Source organism: Primulina huaijiensis, chromosome 8, assembly GCF_012295235.1.
Source record: "Primulina huaijiensis isolate GDHJ02 chromosome 8, ASM1229523v2, whole genome shotgun sequence".
In the NCBI taxonomy this organism is placed as follows: Eukaryota; Viridiplantae; Streptophyta; class Magnoliopsida; order Lamiales; family Gesneriaceae; genus Primulina; species Primulina huaijiensis.
The window spans coordinates 21309375-21327470 of NC_133313.1; the positions used below are offsets into that span (position 1 = coordinate 21309375).

Sequence of the window (18096 nt, forward strand, 5' to 3'; positions counted from 1 at the left end):
CTTTGTTTTGTGACAGTCAGAGTGCCTTGCACATTGCAAGGAATCCAGCTTTTCATTCCAGGACAAAACACATTGGAGTACAATTTCATTTTGTGCGGGAAGTAGTAGAGGAAGGAAGCGTGGATATGCAGAAGATCCATACGAAAGAAAACATATCTGATTTTCTGACCAAGCCAGTGAACACTGATAAGTTTGAGTGGTGTAGATCCTCAAGTGGTCTAGCGGAAACGTAAGCAGCAGGGAATGGCAAGATTGAAAGGATGTGTGGAGATATGTTTGATTATCAATCTAATCTCCAAGTGGGAGAAATGTCGACAAGAATTTTAAATGTGGTGGGGTCAACATGTTTTGAAGAAAAAAAAAACGTGGGTGCATATACGGGTTGGCGGAAATTTCGTAAAGAAATAGAAGACGCGTTTTTAACGCGTATTCACACGGTCAAGGGGCTCTATAAATAGAGCTCCCCCTTTTATTTTGAAATCATCCCTTCTTCGAGTTTTCTCTCATCTTATAACATTCTATAATATTTGTGAGGTGTTTGTTCTCCTGTATTAAGAGAGTGTGTGTTCTCTTTGGAAACACAGTGAGTGAGTTGTACACCACAAAATATTATAGTGGAAATTCTTTTCATCTTGCCCGTGGTTTTTACCCTAATAATTTTTAGGGGTTTTCCACGTAAATCTCGGTGTCCAATTTATTCTTTATTTTCGGGTTTATTATCTCAAATTCCGCACGTGGGACCAACAGAAAAGACACAAATCTGTTGCAAAAGCAGTGGGAGAGTACCAGTATCCATGTAAAGAAAAGTTTGCAAAATACAAAGACGAGCTTTCAAATGGCGTATGGGGTTACTGGGAGCTTGGGGCTTGGAAACCTCTCGGTATCAGTGCACGTGGCCGAGCTAACCTCCGCAAGGAAGCCCTTCTGGCTGGAGCAGATTGGCCCTACGATCCAGAGAGGTAGGAGATGAAGACCAAAAGGAAAGGACATAAGGTTGATAGATTGGCTGCTGAAAAAAGAGACAGCTGAATTAATGGAAGCCATGCCTCAGATGTTGGCGGACTATAGGAAGAGAAAGTGGGAGAGATCTGTTCAGGAGTGCGTTCGAGTTTAACCATTCTCACTCCTTTTGGTTGGCTAGCTATGTCTTTTTGGTTTAGCATCATGCTGATGTTGAATTTTTATTTAAATGTGTCGTGTAAATAATTGTTGAGGCTTCACTGAATAGACTATTAGAAATGGTGTCTTGAGCTTGGCAATGTTAAACTGATACAACTAGTTTGATTAATTATTAAGATCAAGCAGACTCGCATCATACTTGGTGTGTTTAAATATATTTTTCATCGATAAAAAGAAATCTCAGAATTATAAAGTAAATATGATGAATATGAGGAGGATCACTTTGAAACGCCATTATGGAAAATCAAACATTTCCTGTTATACTTTCGCAGAAAGTGAAGAACTTTCCAGCTATAAATTAATTTTAAGTCATCATTATCCAAACATGAAGCATGCCTCCAATAATTACTAAATACAATTATTATAGGCCACTAAACACAAAGATATAATTTACTACTCCACGCCTTTAACAACCTTGTACTTTTTGCGCCAAATTTTGCATGCTTCGACGCCAATTCTTCAAAATTTGCTAGCAATTCCATGATTAGGTTGCATTCTTTTGAATTAGTTGCATCAATAGAATAAAGGTGTTTCATACTTTTTAGTTTATACATAATTATGAATGTTATATATATTTATATTATCCTATATTATATTATTAAGTGTGAGTCTCTTAGAATAATTACTTTAGAAGACACCAAAATATTTAATTTCATAATAATCATTCTTATCTCACTAAAAACATCCTTAAGTCACTCCATATTTTACATTGAAAAAAAACTAAACAGGACATTTATCATTTTAAATCGAACGATTCTTCTAAATTGAAAATAATTTTGTGTTAATTGTTTAGTATTATTTGATCAAATTAAAAATAATAATAACACATGTAACGTGTGCATCTTTTGCTAATATGTATATATACATTCAACTTTATAAATAAAATTATTCTTAATTTCTTCGTAAAATAAAATATTAATAGTAAAAAAATGGAATTAAAATAATATTGACATACTATAATCATAATCGTTAAACTATTAGACCTTATGTGGGCTTAAATCGATATTAGAATTATTTTTTTAAAAAAATTAATTTATGTATTGATTTTTGGTTGATTGAAAAAAAATATACGTTGAATTTTAGTTCGAATTCTTAAATTTGCGACTCATTTTTTCAGACGTCGAGTCCAAAGCAAATGCTTATATATTGGACTAACACCTCGAGATCGATCACATACGAACATGGCGGTAGCGAGTAGTAACTTGAAAAATGCGCTGATAGCGGTTGCCGCTCCTCTACCCTCGATTCTCTTCTATCTTTCCTTCCTCCGTCAATCCAATACTCTTCCTCCGCTCTACGTTTGGTGTTATCATCACCCTCTTCTGTTAGCGTTCGTTCTCTTCTTCCTCAACATCAGCCTTCTTTTCTGGGTTGTGGGACTACTCCAAAACAGCCACTGGGTGGGATTTTTTAGTTCATTCATCGTTGCATGCAATTATGAGTGATCATGGTTTGTTGTTTAATTTGTTTTATGGTGAAATGAATTAATGTAAATGGGCTGTTGCAGATGATAGACTTGTACTGGACGGCGATACCCGTGATGCTCGTACATTACTTTGCGTCTCACCCGTTGGCTGAGAGTAATGTCTGGAGGTCCAGGCTGGTGATCTTTCTGACGTCGGTTTGGTGCACGAGGCTCAGCCACAGCTACTTCCGCCGAGAAAGGTGGCAGTTTGGTGTTCGAGAAGACTGGAGATTTACTGATATGAGGCAACAGTATGGGGAAAACTGGTGGTGGGCTTCTTTATTATCTATCTACCTTTCGCAGCAGGTGGATTATATTATCCGGTTTCTTAATTTTGATGCCATTTTTTATTCTTTTGCGGTGGATTTGTTCAACTGTGATGTACTGCTCATGTATTGCCATAATGGAAATTGATGTGATATTTCCAACTTCTGCTGCTGCAGGTTTTTCTGTTGGGTAATTGCTTGCCTTTGTATGTAGTTCACTCAAAAAACAAGCAATTGAATATCTGGGATTTCGTTGCTGCATCAGTGTGCTTGGCTGGTGTAACTATTGCATATTTTGCAGACACGCAACTTCACAATTTCGTGACTAGAAATGACAGGTTGAAACAACTTGGTCAGCCGTTAGTGCCGATTCTTGATGAAGGCTTGTGGTATTACTCTCGACACCCGAACTATTTTGGCGAGCAGTTGTGGTGGTGGGGACTTGTGATCTTTGCCTGGAACTTGGGTTGTGGTTGGACTTTTTTCGGTGCACTGATGAACAGCTTGTGCCTCGCGTATGTCACAATTCTAGTGGAGCAACGAATGGCGAAACAACAGCACAGAGCGGAAGCATACACTCGCTATCAAAAGGAAACATCGGTCTGGATACCCTGGTTCAAGAAATCATTAGCAAGAAAGGAGAAGGAAATATGATGCATGGCTTTGTGTGACTGTTAAGAAAATAGTGCCTTTTGGATATTGGCCCGAAACAAACTTTCCCAAGTGTTCAACCTTAATTTGAGTACTGTATGAGGTCTAGAAAGTAGAAACAGTGATATTACCGTATGTTGGTCCTAAAAGACGTGATCAAGTGTAATACAATGTATATGTGTGTCTATTTAGTGCTATGTGGATGTGGCCAGCAAAAATATTCTCATTCAGTCTGTGCTCCCAGCTAGGTATCGGCTGCCGATATTGATTTACCGAGTTAATTATTATCGAACAATATCAAGCATTCAATTTCATGCCAATATAATTTGAAAGTAGTTGTCTTTCAGAGTAGTATCTAAAGAGGACACACCTATCCTACAAATTTAGCGTAGTACATGAATCGCTAATCCATTTTGACACATAAAATGGCACTTATAAATTATAGTACACTTCCAAGTTGTACAAGTCGTGCTTTTCCTTCTCTGACTTTAGCACTTAATAAATTTGTAGATCAATGTGGTGGTTTAGGCATGCTTAACGACCGACCGAATCTGGTAAGGGTGAATTGGACTTGAAACTGTGTAAAATTCAAGTTTTAATATATTGAACCGGTTCAACATGTTCTGAACCGGTTCCAGATCCTGTTTCGACCTGGTTCAAGCCCGTAACGGATCCGATCCGGAACCGGATCCGAAATAATTAAATTTAAAAAAATATAAAAAGTTTTTTTTAAAAAAAAGCCGTTGACCCAAAGGCTGCAACATGCGGTTAATTCAGTAGACGGACACGAAACTCAGAACGGTTCTATCCGAACTGGAACCGGTCTAAAAATCACCGAACCGATCCAATATTCAGATTCTTGGAACCGGACTGGTTCGGAACTTGTTTCGAACCGATTCTGGCTCCACCCAATCCGGAACCGGTCTGAAACCGGAACCAACAAACCGATAAGCATGCCTATGGTGGTTCATATACTAAATCACATTCTCAACAAATCATAGACGGTGCATGTATGAAAAACATGTTGCTCATTCTTCCACCAAATGATGCATGTGTGCCAAGTAGGTTACGGGAAGTGGATAAAATTTGATATGAATTTTGTCCGTCGAAAATTAAATTTATTTTTTGGCTTCTCATTCAAATTCTTTGATCCACTCATAATTTGAACCGATGCATTTTAGCCTCAAAAGACATCATTTTAATTTGTGATTAAAAGCAAAAGAATGGAAGTAAAATATTTGATGGTAGAGGTGAATGGAAGTACCCAAAAAATGAAAAGGATGCTTTGAATGTAAGAGTTAGATCTCAATATTTAAGTTTTCTACCTTTTGCTGTAATTATCACCTTCTACTTTTCACACAAGTGTAACAACAAATTTTGATTCTCATTCAAAATTTGCATTTTCTGAAACAAATTTTAGAATCAACAAAGGTCTCTATCTATGCCTATACATACCACTAATGAACAAAAGTAGCCAAGTAAAAGAAAGAAGTAGACATGAACAAATAAAGCATATTACAGAATCTCCCAAAAAAGAGCACATTGCTTGAGAAGAGTACAAAATTATTCCACAGTGCACTCTGCTTTTGGTGCCCTTTTACCAAAATGTTAAAAGATATCACCAAAACAGTAACAAATTTGTCCCCATTATTATTACTGCACTCCCCTTTTAATCAATGAATTAAAGTTGTTTGGTCGCAGTGAATCTTCCGTGGTGGAGAGGTAGAGTCCAGTGCAGGCAGTGGAGGTGCCAGATTCAAGTACTCTGCCAAGCTTCAGTCGAGGCAGTGTAGCTACTATTGGCCGTTTCGTTTCAACACTGCCACCTCCAGAAATTTTTTTTTATTACTGCATAATAATAATAATAATACTAATAAAATGGCTAATTCAATACCACCAAATGGGGTGACTGGCCGTATGACAGGTCAAATATGTTGGCTTTCCAATTTTTTATTTTTATTTTTTAAAATTTATATGTTTTTATATTTATATTTTATATTATAAATATGGAAACCAGAAATTTGATTTATGTAATTTTATTAGTATTAATTTTTTTATCAGTAAAAAAAATATATATTACTCAACAACATAAATACAAATACACTAAGCTTCTCTAGACAAATTACAATAAAATACAATCATATCACCGCATATTGTGTTCTGGAATATAGATTGCGAATATATCGATAAACAAGTAATTTAATTTTGAAGAAATACTTATCAATATCAGCATCTTCTCCCTCAAACATCTTCTTCACATTCATGACAGGCCAACGTTCTTGCCTAAGTGATCTAAGTCCTTCGAAAAGGGTTCTTGAACTGTTTGATAGCACTTCGAAAGTTTGTCATGGAATATTTCTTCCATGATGTAATAATCCTATTGCAATCAACATCTTACGATTTTATCCCAATACTTCGACAAATCTTGATAAATATCTTTTTCCTCTCTTATTCTTGGATTTTATCCCTTTCTCCTACAAATGATTGAGTTAATTGATTTTATAGGCACAGATTCTTTCCTACATATTTCAGAAATTTATCACATGTCCATTGAATTTGGGTCAATGCTACCACAAAAATCTTGCGATATTGAAGTCCCACAATACCAAAAACAAAAGAAAATATCCAATCAGTTCAGTTCAGTTCACATCAACCAACTTCCTTTTCCAACTTTTTCTTGATTCAGAATTTTGCAGGCTTTTGTAGACCTAAGAACACCTCTAAACTCGACTCTTTCACTGCTCCACACACAGGACAGTGCCCCAAAAGTGGCTCACACGCCGTGCAGCAACACAGGTGCTTGCAAGGGAACAACACAACACACGATCTTCGAGCTTCGCATAATTTGCAAACAATCTTTCTACCCTCTTCTTTTGTCCTTTCCATCTTCTTTGTGCTGCTGCTGCTTGAGGAAGAATCACAAAGCGAATACTCTTTCAGTCTGAATTGTTTCAGCTTGTTGTTGAGGTCAGAAACAATGGCTTCTTTTTCAGTGGCCTTTGTCTCCCAGGCTTTGGCTTCCGTTTCTGCTCTTCGCAGGAAATCTTGGAGCTCTATCGCTTTGTTTCTTGCATTGATTAGTTGTTCATCTTTTTGCTGAATTATGAACTTGACTCTGGATTCGTAGTGCTTGTGTAGCGCAACAGCTCGTTTCCTAGTGGCTTCTTGCATGAGTGATCTCAAGTTCTGATTCTGTTTCATGCATCATATGTATATATAAAAACAAGAATTTGATTAGATTAAACTGATGAAGATTTTAGCTAACGAGCTGGGTCAAATTAATATCTGAAAAATATAAAAGAAAAATTATAAATTAAACTATCACAATATTAAAATATACATATATAATATATATATATGGGCTCGACTGGTCTATAAATAGTATATTTGCTACAAATATAAAAATCATCTCTTATTGTACGAAAACCCCATGCAACTAAAATTCTATTAATCTTTCAAACCAGAACTAAGTTTCTCTTGATAAAATGATTTTTTTTCTGAAGAATGAGAAATATAGTTTTACTTACGCACCTCCACCTGAAGAAACCAATTCATTTCGAGGTTTTGCCTCTCAGCTTCAGAGGACAAACACTGCAGGATCTCCATAGACACAGTCTCGGAGCAAGAAGCAGCAGCTTGATTATCACAAGAACCTAACACTGGAAGCACAACTCCTCTCCTCTGCACATCATGACCTTGTATATCTTGAAAACAAAACCCATCATCAAACCCCATAATCCATTCCTGCGACCCGCACCCGACGAATGATCCATAACCCATATTCTCCAAGGGCCAAAAATCAGCCCGAACAGCCATAATACTCTCCCTCCCTTTTAATCCCCAGCAAAAGCTCAACAGAATCAAGAAAGAGGCAAAACAGGAGCTGCCCTTTTGAAAAGACGAGCTCCTTTTGTGGATAGAAGTGCTAAAGTTGGTACTAGAACATGGAAACAAGATGGAGTAGGTTAAAAGCTAGAAAATTGATCTTTTCTTGTTAAATCAGAAGAGACGCATGACATATAATTTCTCTTTAAAACCATATTTATGAGAAATGGGCATAAATTTTGGCTGATTTCTTGCTTTAGGTATGGTTTTTGTGAGAGGGAGTAGCATGAAAGGAATCTTTCTTGGGTAATGATCTGTCTTTATATAGAGGTTTCCATAAATGTGACAAGTTTTAATATCCAAGGGGGATTAAATTACTATGATGTAATTAGTGATCGACCATTAAATGGAGAAATAAATATACTGGCAGAAATGAAAATTTTACTGGCCTCTCTATTTCTTTATAAATGATGATGACGACTAAACAACAAGTCAGTTTAAATCTTTTGTTTTTTATCTTAAAAGAACCAATTTTCAAAATATTTGTAGAAACAAACTTGATATTAAAATCGTTTTCTTTATTTAATACAGGGTGGAGATGGCAGAAAAGAAAGGGAACGTGGAAATGTACAAAATCAGATAAAGATTATGTGCTCCTTAACAAAATTAAAAGAAAAGGGAGACGTACACATGCAGATTTTGTGACAGCACTGTTCGCTATTCGCCATTCACTCCGCAGTTACTGTACTGGCTCTGGGGTTGGTTAGCCATTGATGGGCAATTTGCTTTTTTTTTTTATATTCTATTCTTTCTTTCTTTTTTCCCTAAAATGATAATACTGATTATTTACAATTCATTATTTTTGGTACATGTGTAAAACTGATTGCAAAAAGTTGGGAAAGAAATAGAGTTTTATCAAGCCTACGATTTTTTTCTCTTAAGGGTTGTAGACTCGTAGTCTTGAGTTGACTGTCACGTCCCGAACTCGAACTCGAGCTCGCGCCTGTTTAACTGCACAATGAGCCTCTATAACAAGTAATTTGTATTCGTCTTCGCTTTACGAAAATGATTAACCCAAGTTGCTATACAAGTTCATTGTAACCTATTATAAACTCATTTTAAATCTTTAATTTTTAAGATGTGAGATAAGAGATATCACATTGACAGCAAAGCATCCTAGTTTTAATTAATTATTGGAAATAGATATTCACGAAAAATAATTTTCAGTTTTATATAATGGCATTTGAAGTAGGGATTCTAATATTTTGCGTTTGAGAGGTATGTGTTCATTGGTCGACATGACTAACAAATTGAATTAATCTGAAACCGATATGAATTTAGTTTGGTTTAATCACATTTGGTTCCAACTTGAATCGAGTTCAATACCAATAGTGAATCGGATTGGGTTGCTTCAAAATGATCCGGAACCATTTCAAAATGTTCGTTTGAATCTGATACCATTAGTTCATGACATATTATATCAAATAGCATGTACATTACCCATATGAAACAAAGAGTCACTGAGATTATAAAACACCAGCATGATCAAATTGAAGGTGCAAGTCTCGGTAATTGTGTGTACTGGATTACCCACACCAGATCATATATCTGCTCACCAACAGTTAAAAGATGGTTGCTGGACTCGCAGATGAGTATAAAAGAACCATTCCAGTTGGCATTCAAAGATGAGATACGAAAAACTGAACTATAGGAAACTTTAAGGTCCACAAAAATCAACATGTTGGCTCAGTAAAATTGTGACTACATAATCAATAAGAGATAAATCTACACGATGTCAAATATGTACCTGAATTAAAGAGGAACCTCATATCTTCAGAAGTCCTAGAACAGACTGGATGTTCATTTAAGGTAGAACAATGCAAACTTGCTAATATTCAAGCCATCATTATGGAATTCAACAACACACTTTGACAAATAATTAACACATGGTTTGAGTTAGTAAAAAATGATTCATTTGATTATGAAAGCAATGATATTATATTTTTTGTTTTCTTCCTTAAACTTCACATATAAATACTCATTCATTTTTTATTTCAAAATTATACCAAAATACAAAATCATCTCATCTACAATCACAAGTGTAGGAGTGAAATAGAGGATTTAGTGTGAGAGTTCTTAAGGAGTAGGATTATTATCGAGAAAATGAGTGTTAAAATCAGAATGTTCAGAATGAAATAATTTATATTATCAATTCTCTTGTCTTCTTTGTTATTAATAAAGAAATGATCTTCTTGAGAGATTTAGAGTGAACATAACCCAATTTTGGTGTGAAGCATTATAAATATTTGTATTCATCTTATTTGATTGTTAATATTATTTGTGATATTCCACTACGATGTAATTACCTTGTTTGTTTCTCTAATATCTCAACAATTGGTATCCGAGCGAGGTTGTCAAATACTATAGGAAGTCCTCATATGCTCTGTGGTTGCAGATTAGTCTGAACTTCCACATCAGAAAATACTTTTTAGATAGTATTAATAAAGTGATTCTTTCGTATTCATTATTTAACGATTAATTTGTTGGTAGCAGTCACAAAATATGGAGGTACGCACAAGCAAGATGTTTAGCTTTAATGGCTCTGATTAACAACTTTGGAAAAGTAAGAAGAAAGATTTTTTATTCGTCACCAAGATACATCTATCGGTGTTCATAAAGTCTAAATAAGATGTTGAATGAACTTTGTGCACAAACAAGTCTGTGCGTACATACACAAATTGCCGATGACAATGTGTATAATAACATTTGTAACGAGACACATGCTCGCATGCTTTGGACAAATTTGGAGATACTATGCCTCCAAATGTGGCAACGGAAATTTGTTCTATTTGAGCATGCTTGTCCAGGTTTGATACAAAGAAGGAATTCTGGTTGCATATCATATGAATGAGATTTAAAGATTCGTGGAGCAGTTATCAAGTATGAGCAAAAAAATTGATAACGATATGATAGCTCTGATTGTGCTAGCTTCATTACCAGAGTCTTGGGAGACTCTGAATGTATTACTCATTTACACAGTACCGGGAGGAGTCGTGAGTATGGATTTCACCAAGAGTGGCATATTGAATGAAGAGAGAAGGTGGACATCTCAATGAACCTCTACCTCAAAGTCAGATGTTTTGGTTGCTGAGCTAAGAGGGAAAAATCAAGATCAAGAAAAACATAAATCAGAAGCTAAGAAGAAGCAAGTCTTCGAAGAGATATGCCAACATAAAGTGTTATCGCTGGTGATAAAATGAACATATTAAAAAATATTGTCGGCAACCAAAAAAAAAACATAAAGCCGATGATGAGCAAACAAACACCATTGACTAAATCAATGTTGTTCACGAGCTAGAGCAGGAATCAGTAAATTTGGCAACTCGAGTAACTAGTTGGGTGATCAATATTAGAACAACAGTTCACATCACATCTCGAAGAGAATGCTTTACATCCTACACACAAGAGGACTTTAGTGTGGTCAGGATGTGGAAAAGCGGTTTATCTAGAATTGTGAGAAAGGGAGTTGCAGGCTTGACTATCGTGGATAGCTCTGCACTGATCTTGAAAGACGTTAGGCTTGTTCCAGATATGCATCTTAGTATGATATCAGTAGAAAGACTTGATAAAGAAGATTTCAGCACAAAATTTCAAAACAGGATATGTAAGATTTCAAGATGATCATTTGTGGTATACTGCGATAACCAAAGTGAAGTGCACCTTTCGAAGCATCAAGTCTATAATTAATGGTCAAAACAATGGACATTAAACTTTATTTTGTGAGGGAAGTGATAGACTCTGAAACAATACTAGTGAAAAAAATCAAGACATGAGATAACCTTATAGATTATGTGCACCAAGGTTTTTCCAAGAAATTAGTTTGACTATTGCATGGAATTAATGAAAAAAAATCCATAAGTCAAGGGCTTGTAGGGATATTATCGAAACGAATCCGACTTTGTATCACACATGACTGGTTCAATTTCATCACTACCTATCCGAAATTGGTTTAATCCGGCCTGGTAACATGTTGTAACGCCCCAGATTTGACGATTGTTCCCATTGTACCAAGACGAATCTTTACAGCATGCTTATATCTTCACTCACAGGAACCCTAGGAAATTTCTCATGCGGTCGCCCATCTGAGAATTACCCCAAGTCAAACACGCTTAACTTTGGAGTTCTTATGTTGTAAGCTTTCAAAAAAAAATATGCACCTTCTTGATATGAGTAGTACATACCAAATCTTTTAAACCCTCCTCAAATGTACAATCTCATACCTGAATAGTTTCGGAATTCATCTCATTCCGATGCAATATCGGTTCATTCATGTTTCATTCGCCTAAAAGCCGGTCAGGATCCGCTCATTGTCCGTGCAACCTCATGGCACTGACGATCACCCCCCGCCCTCTATGACCTCGGGCCTCACACGCGTGTTTTCATTAGTGTAGATATTTGCATATTTTCTTAATTGTAAAATAGAATTGAACTGTCTTTGCCAACTTATATGAGAAATCAATAATCATTTAATGTTAGACATTTCAAGTTATTTTAAGACACTGATACTATCCCAATGATGTATCTAAGATGAATATTTGATAATATATGTGAGACCCATAGAAAAATCAATAAAATTTACACGTATTGATAAATTTTCACTATTAGATATACTTTGAGGTAATGTCCTAACGTATCATAAGCTTTTAATGTTTTTTATGATTAGAAGACAGCTCCACAAATTACATAAATTACTATATTTGTTTGAAATCAAATTTTAATCAATGCAGTATTTGAGATTAACAATTATTCAAATTTATACATTAACCAAAACTGGAAACAAATTTAATAAAATGAAATAATTACGTGGGAGTAAATAATTGAAAATAATATAATAAGATTCGAATTTATATTATGTGATTGATTTTTGAAATCCAAAAAGGAAGCAAAATTAATAGCGTTGTTGGGCTTATGGATTATTTTAAGCCCAAACACAAGAAGTCGGGACCGAATAAGGTCTCTCTCAATTGCGGACGTGACCCGAAGGAGACGCGTCGAAAATTAAATATTAAATTAAGGGTAAAGTTGTAATAACACAAGATCGCGTCAAAACCCGAGACTCCACGCCTATATATACCCCCTCTCAGCTTGCCCCAGGGTTCATATTGTCAGATTGTTAGGTTTTCTTCGTTCGTTTGGTTTTCTAGCATATGCGGCTTCGTAACCCTAGGGTTCTTCGAGATCCGTGAATTATACGTTCAATTTACGCAATTAATCCTGAGATTTTTCGTTAATCTGCGGGACTAATACTTTTTCGTTGCCGATAATTAGTTTCCTATTGTTTCATCGTGAATTCTTCGATTCGGTCTTGAAGGTATGTCTCGGTGCTTCCCGTACCCACCTCCTGGGTATACACCGAGCAGAGCCAGCAAAGAGGCTTTGATCGAATCGATTAAGGTTGGTTGGACCGAAAACCCTGATTGATGTGTACACATGGGCATGACTCCTCGTCGATTTAATTTTTCGGGGTTTGGGGCAGTTCTTTATGTATGGGGTAAAGATGCTAATATAGAGAATCTGGAATCGTTGTTTTGATGTCGTGTTTTTTCTGTGTTAAAATTATTTTTCAAATTCTTACGACGGTAGATCTGATTGTGACCTTTTTTTTCCAGAATTTAGTCCAAAAATAAATATTTTTTTGTTTTTCTGATCAAGAATTGGTTATTAAAATCAATTATAATTCTATTTCTAATCGAGATTCCATGGTTATTATAATCAATGATAAAATCTATTTCTAATCAAGATTCTTAGAGTCCTTGTCGATATGGGGATAACAATTTTGGTCCAAGAAGTGGACTAGGAGTAGTTTGATTTGACATACTCGTTGTTACTGTATGTTAAGAGAAAGTTTACCAGTTTCTTGAGTTTCTGGATGATCACAGTTGTTTTACGAGTGCATGTTCAATTTCAGTACTCTGTACATGTGAGAACAACCTTGAATGAACAGTCTATTGGTTCTGCTGTTACTTTGCAGTGTTTTATGTTGGTTGTCAAACTTGAAAAATACGAGTAACAAGGTTATGTAATGAGGCTTGAGTCTTCTTGGTGTCATTTGAAATGCCTCTGCTTCAAAAAAAATTTAGCTCAATAAGGCTTGTTTTATTTTACTCGTGTAAACTTTGATTATTTTTTTTGAGACAATTCTCTGCATGTTCATGAAGCCTCATTTAATTTTGCAGTCACTTCAAAATGGTCAGCTATAAGTCTGTAAATTTATTTTGAGGAACATTTTTTGAGTTTCCTGTGAAGTTTGACTTATTTGTTTGACAATTATCAGCTAGCATGTTCATTTAACCTCATTTAATTTTGTGGTCCTGTTCGAAAGAGTCACTAAGTAGTAAATTTTTTTAAAGAACCAATATACAAGTGTCTCAAGTTGATGTTTTCTTCTAAACCATGTCTTATTAATTTTGCTAAAAATTGAAAATTTCCAATGACCTTTACATTCTCACTCATTGCTAAAAGGCAAAGATTATTTAGTTCCCTAGAATAGTTGTGATATCGCATAGATGACTTCTTTGGGCTGGAACACCAGACTTGTAAATCTATTAACCATGTTGCTAAAATGATGTCATGCTAAACTTAATTATGTAATGGTTACTGTTGGGAATGATCATCAAGCTGCGGTCTAAGTTCATTACATGCCCAATTGGCACCAAATTCTAAAACTGTTATTTTGGTGCTCCAAAGCTCCGAAAGGAATTGGAGAAAACCAAGGCACAAAATAAACAGGAGGAGAAAACAAAGGCACAAAATAAACAGGAGGAGAGAAGGGTGAAGAAAGATGAACGGAAGAAGAGGAAAGATGAGAAGAATGAGAAAGGGAAACTCACAGATGAAAAGACTGATCCGAATTCAAAGAAGAGAAGGAAGAGAGAAGAGGGAAGGGAGGAGAAGAAACGGAGAAGGAAAGAGAGAAATGGGAAGCCTGCTCTGAATTCAAACAAGATCGACTTCCCTAATGGACCTATTGGCAAAAATATCTGGGAAAATAGTGAGCAGCTAGAAAGAAGTGATCTAACGGAGGAGCATGATCTGCCTATTTGTTTGCACTTACCCAGCACATCTTTTGAAAGCACAGAAAATAGCAGTGCTATGAAGAGGCAGTCCTCACCCGTGAATGTCATACGGGGTCTTGGTAACATTTCTCCTTCCGTGCAGAATTTCTCATGTCCTTATCAAGTGATAATTTTTGTGGGTAACACACTTATACTATATTTCATGGATGTGAAACAGGCACTATTATCAGGATACAGCTGTCGTCAAAAAAACAGAACTTGTCTGATATTTCCATAAATGAACAACAGCTCTGCTCAACATCTGGGAGAACTGACATTCCACCTCTGAGAAATCGGCAGCAAAACTTTTGTGCCTCAACTGAGAAAACCAGCGACTTTGTTCTGGGTGACTTCAATAGAGCCGATAAGAAGCAGATTATTTCAACTTCTGGAAAGTCTGAACCTGCTGCTCCAGCCAAAACAGGAACCCCGTTTGTCCTTGATGCTATTGAGGTTTCCAAGAAAAGCTCAAAAGCAATGCAGTACAAAAATCTAATTGAGAATTGGGTTCCACCATCGCTACGGGATGCATCTTCTAGTCCAGAGGATCTAGATTGGCTCTTCTCTAGCAAGGATCACGGCCTACCATCCGAGAGAAGACAAAAAATTGAAAATGATGTGTTCTGCTCTAGCAGCTCATCTTTACTGCAACCCCGTGCACAACTCTTGCCCGAATTTAATGTATATGCATTGCCGTTTACGGTTCCCTATTGAGTTTGCAACAATGTAAGTAGATATCAGTCATTTCTAGCTGCTGCCGGAGGAGTTTTGTAGTCGCTTCCAAGGCATTTAGCACTGATTCAACGTGGTGGTAGGATATGGTAGTGTTGACTGACGAATTAGATAAGCTGATATTTTAATTTTCGATCATTTTCAACAGTTGCAATCTTTTTTCTTTTTTGAAATTATTTGGTACTGTGAAATATGTTTTGGTTTTATTATGCAAAGACCGTGTACTTCAGTAAACATGACATCGGTGTATTAGTATACTTAATTATGCATCGTGTGTATAGTAGTATTTGGCAATTTTTAACTTTCAAGCACAAAATCGATCAATTAAAGAAAGAGAGAGAAGATCATCTCATCTTGATGCTGAATTTATAAAAGAAAAAAAAGAACAGCCGGGGGATTTGTTACAAGCAGAGGAATGCTACTGGAAACAAAGACCAAAAATATATTGGTTGGGTGTGAAAGTGACTCTAACACGAAGTATTTTCATGCAGTAGCTTCAAATAGAAAAAGGCGAAGATAGTTCGTAAATTAAGGGGATAATGGAGTATGGCGCGACAACCAAGATGTTTTACACAATGCTGTTCATAATTATTTTCAGCAATTATTTTGAGGATGAAGAGAGGCGTATGAAAACTGTGATTAACTGTGTTGGTAGCAGAATCTCGACCGAGGAAAATTCCATGCTTCTTACTTCTTTTACTGTCAAATGAGTTCAAGAAGGCATTATTTCAAACGCATCCAGATAACTCTCCCCGACCGGATGGTTTAAATGTCGTTGTTTTTCCCCTCAAAAAGCATGGTCCCATATAGGTACGGATATTTTTTAAGCTTGTTTTCATTGGATCAGATGCAATGAATTCCCAGCAAATCTAAATGAGGCCATGATTGGTCTAATTCTGAAATGTGATATGTTTCGTCAATGAAGGAGCTTCGGCCCCTGTATAAAATAATTACTGTAGTCCTCGCTAATAGGCTTAAAGTAATCCTCCCCGATCTCATCTCAAAGCACCAATCTGCTTTTGTTCCAGGCCGCTCAATTACAGACAATGTATTGGGGGCTTTTGAGTTGTGCATTACATGAAACGGAAAACTCGAGGAAAGAAAGGTAACGTAGCTTTGAAAATTGACCAAGATAAGTTGGGTTTTCTTGAAGGAGAGAATGCTGAAGCTCGGCTTTCATTCGCATTGGGTGGATATCATTATATTGTGTGTCGTCTCAGTTAAGTTTACGATCTTATTTAATGATGAAGACATTTGACCTATTAAACCTCGACGTGGACTTAGACAAGGCGCCACTTTCGCCATATCATGCCTCATCTAAACGTTGTTTATATATCTACTTATATGAAAGCGAGAATAAGTTTAATTAGGTTGGCCAGTTTAGGTACGGTTCTCGGTTAAAAGAAAAAACACGCGTCACTTCCACTACACCACAACCGATGGACAATATCACGTGGGCTCTGCTCTTCTCTCCACCACACCATGTTGCTTCCGGTTGCACCGAGGTTCCGTCATTTTTCAGTTTTCCTCCTCTACCTTTGTTTTCCTCGCCTTGGTTCTCGTGTTCCCCCAGTTGCAGCAAGCAGAGTCTAGCACAAAAAGGTTTGCCTCGGGTGTCTCTTCCGTCCTTCTTCTTCCAGCTTCTCGGTGTCACCTGTGCTGGGTTGCTTTCACCTTTCTACAGGGTAAGCCTCTACTGTGTCTGCTTTCTTCCCCTTCTTAAATTTTTTTTCTTCCTTCCGTTTATTGGATTCCATCGGAAAAATTATTTATTTCAGTTCGTTCCCCCTGAATGTACATTCAATTCTTGCGTTTGTCCTTGTTCTTTTCTTGTCTTGTTTGTCTGATTTTTATAGTTGCTTCGTCTTCACTTGTATCGCTTCCTTGTTCTGTTTTTGTTTTGTTTGTTCTGCTCTCTTGGACATCCCTCCTCCTGCTTTTACTTTGCCTTGGCTTTGTCTTTCACCCAAGTACAGCGAGCCACTTCCAGCAAGAAAGGTTTGTTCGGCGCGTCGTCCGTGGTCCTCTTCTTCTTCCAGCTTCTCGCTCTTACCTCTGTTGTATGCCTTTCCCTCCTCTTGCCGTTGGTAAGCTTTTACTGCGTTTAATTTGTCCCACTCTTTTTTCGTTCCTCCCGAATCTAGGGTTTCTTCTTCTTCTGTTGGTCTTTGTAGTATGGATTCTTTTGGGTGAGTGAAAGAGATTTGGGGGATGGTAATTGGGCTTTTGGAATTGATTGGATTCCAATATAAATTTTAAGAAATTGTTATTATTGATTCTCTTGAATTTGTTATAATCATCAGTCTCGTTATTGATGGGAAATATTATAAAATAAGCACTCATAATATCTATCACAATCTTCATAATCTTATATTGATTTGTGATAATCACAATAACGTCGAATTCGAGCTTTTTTATTTTTGTAGTTTTATAAGTGAATAAAAAATGAGCCACTCGGCTTGATTTCCGTAGAAGAATTTTCATGGTACTATTTTCTTTCTCATTTCATGTCAATGTAAGAGAACTGCTACCAGAGGTGATTTGCGTTAGTAGTGATCTAGATGTGAACTGTGGTTGATTAAAATTGATACTCTTTCTGTTTAATTTTATGGACAACAATGTTTGTTTAGTCGTTTTCATAAAGTTTGAATTTTGAACTGGAATGCCAGTCTTGTTTCCTTCTCTCTTGTATATCAAAAGCCGATTTTGTATCCTCACACATTAGCTTATAAATGAAGTTTAGCCTTGCTTGGATACTAGGTTCTTCTGTGTTATCAATCATGGAATTGACAATGAATTCATGGAGGAGGTTTTCTTCCAAAGAAAAAGTTTTTTTGTTTTTTTTTTTTTTTTTTTTTTTTTT

The 18096-nt window shown here is 36.2% G+C and overlaps 3 protein-coding genes across 3 annotated transcripts; 2 read left to right on the forward strand and 1 right to left on the reverse strand.

Moving 5' to 3' along the window:
• The first annotated feature begins 2316 nt into the window (after positions 1-2316).
• LOC140982381 (uncharacterized protein C594.04c-like) lies at positions 2317-3875 on the forward strand. Its single transcript, XM_073448862.1, has 3 exons — positions 2317-2579; positions 2687-2950; positions 3088-3875. The coding sequence occupies exons 1-3, from the start codon at positions 2361-2363 to the stop codon at positions 3562-3564; spliced, it is 960 nt and encodes a 319-aa protein (XP_073304963.1). The 5' UTR covers positions 2317-2360; the 3' UTR covers positions 3565-3875.
• A 1944-nt stretch (positions 3876-5819) lies between these two features.
• Positions 5820-7651, reverse strand: LOC140983464 (BOI-related E3 ubiquitin-protein ligase 1-like). Its single transcript, XM_073450527.1, has 2 exons — positions 7093-7651; positions 5820-6753 (listed from the first exon to the last, which is right to left on the reverse strand). The coding sequence occupies exons 1-2, from the start codon at positions 7375-7377 to the stop codon at positions 6244-6246; spliced, it is 795 nt and encodes a 264-aa protein (XP_073306628.1). The 5' UTR covers positions 7378-7651; the 3' UTR covers positions 5820-6243.
• A 4880-nt stretch (positions 7652-12531) lies between these two features.
• On the forward strand, positions 12532-15467 carry LOC140982700 (uncharacterized). Its single transcript, XM_073449356.1, has 3 exons — positions 12532-12840; positions 14134-14581; positions 14680-15467. Exons 1-3 carry the CDS (start codon positions 12760-12762, stop codon positions 15213-15215), a joined length of 1065 nt encoding a protein of 354 aa, XP_073305457.1. The 5' UTR covers positions 12532-12759; the 3' UTR covers positions 15216-15467.
• Positions 15468-18096: the final 2629 nt, after the last annotated feature.

Coding starts and splice junctions, on each gene's coding strand:
- LOC140982381 (XM_073448862.1), top strand. CDS start 2,361: ATGGCGGTAGCGAGTAGTAACTTGAAAAATGCGCTGATAGCGGTTGCC. Junction 2,580..2,686: donor TACTCCAAAACAGCCACTGG/GTGGGATTTTTT, acceptor GGGCTGTTGCAG/ATGATAGACTTGTACTGGAC. Junction 2,951..3,087: donor CTATCTACCTTTCGCAGCAG/GTGGATTATATT, acceptor CTGCTGCTGCAG/GTTTTTCTGTTGGGTAATTG.
- LOC140983464 (XM_073450527.1), bottom strand. CDS start 7,377: ATGGCTGTTCGGGCTGATTTTTGGCCCTTGGAGAATATGGGTTATGGA. Junction 6,754..7,092: donor ATTGGTTTCTTCAGGTGGAG/GTGCGTAAGTAA, acceptor TGCATGAAACAG/AATCAGAACTTGAGATCACT.
- LOC140982700 (XM_073449356.1), top strand. CDS start 12,760: ATGTCTCGGTGCTTCCCGTACCCACCTCCTGGGTATACACCGAGCAGA. Junction 12,841..14,133: donor CTTTGATCGAATCGATTAAG/GTTGGTTGGACC, acceptor GGTGCTCCAAAG/CTCCGAAAGGAATTGGAGAA. Junction 14,582..14,679: donor GAATGTCATACGGGGTCTTG/GTAACATTTCTC, acceptor GATGTGAAACAG/GCACTATTATCAGGATACAG.